The 5,818-nt window shown below is 35.9% G+C and overlaps 1 protein-coding gene across 1 annotated transcript; it reads left to right on the plus strand.

Moving 5' to 3' along the window:
- The first annotated feature begins 276 nt into the window (after window positions 1-276).
- On the plus strand, window positions 277-1,624 carry LOC131637477 (uncharacterized oxidoreductase At4g09670-like). Its single transcript, XM_058908062.1, has 2 exons — window positions 277-832; window positions 911-1,624. The coding sequence occupies exons 1-2, from the start codon at window positions 371-373 to the stop codon at window positions 1,529-1,531; spliced, it is 1,083 nt and encodes a 360-aa protein (XP_058764045.1). The 5' UTR covers window positions 277-370; the 3' UTR covers window positions 1,532-1,624.
- The last annotated feature ends 4,194 nt before the right edge of the window (window positions 1,625-5,818 follow it).

The raw sequence follows: 5,818 nt of genomic DNA on the forward strand, positions 1-5,818 counted from the left end.
TTTTAGGAGTAATATCGAAATTGGTATTTACTATCATAAATAGGTGAATTCTTATCTACCCAACTCAAAAAGTTGGGTAAGGCTACCTCCTTTGTAAAATGCTTTGGAAACAACAAACATTTATAGTATTTTAATAAATAATTAAATGTATTAAATGAGATGGAATCACGTGATTGGTTGAATGTACATTACCCAACATTTTGTGATGGGTAGAGAAGTTGTCCCCTCATAAATAACCTTAAATTTTTTTACTTATCCAGAAAAAGAAAACATGATATATAGAACAATGATGAAGGTGATAGCTTACATCACTGACAAGTAACTACTTCTTGCTCCACTCCTCACTCACTCACTCATCACGTTGACCAAAATGTCGGAAGCTCTAATCCAAATCGGAGTAGTCGGATGCGCCGACATAGCTCGAAAGGTTTCCCGCGCCATAAATCTAGCCCCCAACGCCACCATCTGCGCCGTCGCCAGCCGCTCACACGACAAAGCCTCCGCTTTCGCCGCCGCCAACGGTTACCCTCTAACTGCCAAAATTTACGGCAACTACGAAGCTCTACTACAAGATCCAGATATCGACGCTGTATACATGCCTCTTCCCACAAGCCTCCACCTTCGCTGGGCCGTTCTCGCCGCCCAGAACAAGAAGCATTTGCTCCTCGAGAAGCCCGTCGCTCTGGACGTTGCTGAGTTCGATCAAATTGCAGAAGCCTGTGAATCTAACGGCGTGCAGTTCATGGATAATACTATGTGGGTTCATAACCCCAGAACTGCTTCAATGGCCAACTTCCTCAACGATGCAAACCGTTTTGGCAATCTCAAATCGGTAATGTCTTATTGATTCATATTCATTATAGATTGTTTGTTTATTGATTATACTAGCGGTGACTTTTGGTTTGTACAGATTCGCGCCTGTTTTACATTTGCTGCAGATTCTGAATATCTACAGAAAAACATTCGTGTGAAGTCTGATCTTGATGCACATGGTTCTCTAGGTGATGCTGGTTGGTATTGCATTCGCGCTATCCTAATAGCTTCCAACTACGAATTACCGAAAACAGTAATTGCTTCACACAAACCGGTTCTTAACAATGATGGAGTTATATTGGATTGTGGTGCATCCCTATATTGGGAAGATGGAAGAGTAGCAACATTTCATTGTTCTTTCTTGGCCAACTTGACAATGGATATAACAGCTATTGGAACGAAAGGAACTCTTCATGTTCATGATTTTATTATTCCTTATGAAGAGGAAGAAGCCTCTTATTATGTTGGTACTGAGAGTAGCTTTGATGATCTTGTTACTTGCTGGGCTAGACAGCCTAGTAAGTGTACTGTTAAAACTGATCTTCCTCAGGAGGCTCTTTTGGTTAAGGAGTTTGCTCGTTTGGTTGGTGAGATTAAGTATAGAAACGCGAAACCTGAGAAGAAGTGGGGTGTGATTAGTAGGAAAACACAGCTAGTGTTGGATGCTGTGAAGGCTTCGATTCATACAGGTTTTGAGGCTGTTGAGATTCAGGAGTGAGGCAATGTGCCTATAGTGTAATCTGCTCAATTGACATCTTTTGTTTATCTGTTAAATGTTAATCCATTCAAAATAAAAATTACGTTGTGTGCATTTGTGAGTTGTACATTTCTTTACCATTCCAAATAAAAATTACATTGTAGTCAATTTCTTCATCTTAGGTTCTTTAAATATGGAATATTGGGGATTGGGATTTAGATTTCATCATGAATATTGAGGTAGAGGCTGATTAAGAGTTAGATTCAACGCATAGATATCTCTGAAATTTTATTTGAGGTCATATCCGGTTTGTTTTTTTTGAAATCATATTTGATAATTGTAGTGTTGATTTTGCGTTATAAATATTTGTATGTTGATGACCATAATTAGCTAATGAATTTTATGAGTGGTTTGTAAATAGATAACATTAGGTGTTTGGTATGACCCATAGTGGAATGAATAAGTTTAGGTTGAGATTTTGGGGTTGGTTTAGATTGTTGAATTTGCAGAAATCTTGAAAAATGCAAGCATGAAGCAATTCATATGAATATTTGAATCGATTCAAGCGATTTTGGACCCCTATCCATCTTTGTGAGTCAATTCAAGGTTCCTCTAAATCAATTCATTTAGTTCATTTTTATCTAAAATATTGTTTTTAGGCTAGTAAATCTAGTTTCGTTCAATTTTGTCCAAAATATTGTTTTTAGGCTAGTAAATCTAGTTTCTTGGTATATTGACCTCTCTTGCGGTATGTATTAAATTTCCCTAGAATTTAGATATTGAGAATAGTAGAGATATGTTAGGAATATTTAGGATTAATCATAGGTTACGGTTATACTAGACTATCTTGGAGATAATTCGAGGGTCAATACGAGAGAGTATTCTAAAACTTTGAAGTGATAGATGTGTGGGTTCTCTCGCTTATAAAGTGTTCAATCTTCCCTTTTCTAATCAATGTACCGTCATTAACATAGGACACCTCTTATCCATCACATGTGGGGAGTACTTTCGATACGAGTAAGCCGATTCTTTCACTCGAAACCAAAGACTCATGATACCATTGTTGGAGTTGGAGGCAATTCGGAGATCCCCTTTCCTAATCAATGTACCGCCATTAACACAGGACACCTCTTATCCACCGCTTGTGAGGAGTAATTTCGATACAAGTAAGCCAAATCTTTCACTCGAAACCAAAGACTCATGATACCACTGTTGGAGTTGGAGGCAATTCGGAGATCCCATTTTCTAATCAATATCCGCCATTAACAGAGGACACCTCTTATCCACCGCTTGTGAGAAGTACTTTCGATACAAGTAAGTCAGATCTTTCACTCGAAACCAAAGACTCATGATACCACTGTTGGAGTTGGAGGCAATTCAGAGATCAACACGAGAGAGCATTTTACACTTGGAACACACCTTTATGAGAGACACACTACATATTCACCAAAAACCTTTAGGTGATAGGTGTGTGAGTTCTCTCACTTATAAACTGTTCAATCTTCCCTTTTCTAATAATGTGGGACTTCTTCCTTACACTTGATTCTTAACAGACTATAATTGTGTTAATTGTTTAATCAAAAGATTGATTATGATTTATCATAAGTATGTATAGAAGTACCGTGTAATTTTACTTATGTATATCCTAATAAGAGAATGTTTTAGGCTAAGTGAGAATAATATGATTTATCTTAGTTAAATATGCTCTCTATTTATATAAAGATACATGTAAGTGAAGGCAAACGAGACATTGTTTAAGTAGTTAATCTATTTATATCTTACCAAACTTTGAGGTTAACTAACTTTTATGGTGACACAAAGTTAAAGTTGTTACAATCCTTTGTGTTTACTCGTGAGTTATGTTTAAGCATTTGAAGTGTGCGCACGCTCAAGAGCTTAAAAAGTTAGATAGAGATTAGGATATTGTTCCTACTTAGACCGAGGCCAAAGAGAGCATCAACCCATTAATTATTAACCCATATTAAAGGTAATCCATTCCCAATGTTAATCACCATGAATGATGAGGTTAAGAGTAACGAGGAAAGACAATCTAAAAAGAAAGAGACACAAAACCTTGTAAATATTTCAGGGTATGAGTCTAAAGTTTTGATGAGATGAAATTGTGAACTATGAGTGATTGTGTCACTAACCTCGGGATGTAAGTCCCGTGTTGGTAGAGAAATAGTGAAGCCCTAATGTGGCAATTATGTTGAAGGCTTGATAAGAACCAATGTGTTAAATATGGTTTGGAGGTTTGAATAGAAATTGTATTTGTTTGAATCATCATGCATCATATATGAATCGGAGTAGATATCGTCTAGCAATGGTGTGTATTACAATGTAGCTCACATGTACTCTTAGAAGTATAGTTTAGCGAAGGGTGTTATAGTGCACACATGGATTACATTTACTTCTAGACATTGCATGTCTACGAACGTCTAGTTGAGTGTTGTAGTGTTGGATGTTCCTCATCTACTCTCCTAAACTATTATGGCTCAGGAAAATAAGCTCTAGGTCAATCGATGGTACCACATGAATTGGAGTAGAGGCAAAGTGCATCTCGTAAGCATTATATGTATGTTGTGAAATATTAAGTGAATTTACTTGTATGTTATGAAATGTTAAGTGAGTTTATATGTATGTTGTGAAATGTTAAGTGATTTCATATGACGCCGTGAGCATTGTGTAACTTATGTTTATACTACCATTTGCTATATTATACCATGTTATTTTGTAGAATGTATTCTCACCCCTTTATTTCTATGTTTCTCAATGTGAACCTATATGCAGAGTATTCTCAGGTTGAGACTGAGGAGTAGTTGCTTGGGTATCTTATGGAAGATGGTGTAGAAGACCATTTTATTTGTTTACCTTATGTTTATGTTTTTCTGAACTATTAAGTTAGCTAGTTGATTTAAATTAGAATAAAGCTTTGATATTGTGACATCTGGGTCGGGATTATTATTTTGAGATTTTCTACGTTTGATATTAAGTTGGATTAAGCACTCATTAATGAAAAGTTCTATGTTATTCATGTGAATGTGATACCCTTGATTTATAATTTTTCGTTCCTCCATGTTTATTATATTATAAAGTAAAAACAATTATTGGGGTTTAAGATTTTACAGAGGTAGGGATTTGATCCTTGAAGTTACTCTTGTTCTTACTTGATTTTGTGATTGCATTGTGTGATTTGCTGTATATCTTGTCAAATATGTGCTTATTATGTCCGTACATGATTCTAGAAATGTCAGAGTGACTTGTTCGCTGGAAAACTATGAGAAAATGCATGTTTTGGTGGTGCTTAGGCCTTTTATGGTCGTATCCAATGCTTACGGGCTTCCTTACGCGATCGTAAGCGAGTTTTACGGCCCACTCATAAAAATTTATGGCTAGAAATAGGTTTAGTCCATAATAGACGTGTTTTTATTTTCGTAACTTCGATTGAGACTCAGTCAGTTATGTTGGAAAGCTAAATCAAATATCTATACTATGATAAAGTGATATTGTACTTTTATGCATGTTTTTTGTTTTTGAATGAATAATTATTTATGAGGCAACATAAACATCGTAGGTAAACTAGGTTATGAATCAAGGAAAACTAATAATGGATCTCGGGATACTTAGGCATATATTGAGATAGTGAACATACAATGATATTGGTTCCTAAAGGGATCAATTGAAATAAACGTGAGGAATGTTGAGACTTTATGCCTGTGCCTGAAATGTCGCTTGTAATCAGAGACGGAAATTCGAGCAAGATGGTAGATCGCACCATAAAACATGACTTGATGGAAAGGACTAGTATTAAGTCACAAAGACCATAAAAATTAGCTTGATATGAGAAGTTCTAGAAGGTAGTTGACGTTATGCGAAGCTAGTCGTCTCCTAAAGCGTACATGGTATGTAAGAGAGAATGTATCGACATTTCTACATGGTATGAGGTTAATCACGCCTTGAACCCTTTGGTTTTATTATGTCATACAAGTATTAGAATCTAGTAGAAATTGAATAGTTCTAGAAATCCTTTGGCCGAGAGGACTTATGGTTTAGTAAGGCTCCATTGAGATAGTATTATCTCACCCCCCGTTGTTGAGCCTTTTCAGATGATTAGGTTTTGGACAAAGGAAAGAAAAAAATGGTTTGAGGAGCATGAAGAATATCATTATATGTTGTTTCTGGTATGCATTTTTTCTTAGATCTTCTATGTTGGACATGTTATATTTGTGTGAACATTGTTGTAAACTATGTGTTTGTCATGTACTTATGTCATTTACGCAATATTATATGCATTAGTACCTGTATTTA

The sequence above is a fragment of the Vicia villosa genome, unplaced genomic scaffold (genome assembly GCF_029867415.1).
Source record: "Vicia villosa cultivar HV-30 ecotype Madison, WI unplaced genomic scaffold, Vvil1.0 ctg.002011F_1_1, whole genome shotgun sequence".
Taxonomy (NCBI): domain Eukaryota; kingdom Viridiplantae; phylum Streptophyta; class Magnoliopsida; order Fabales; family Fabaceae; genus Vicia; species Vicia villosa.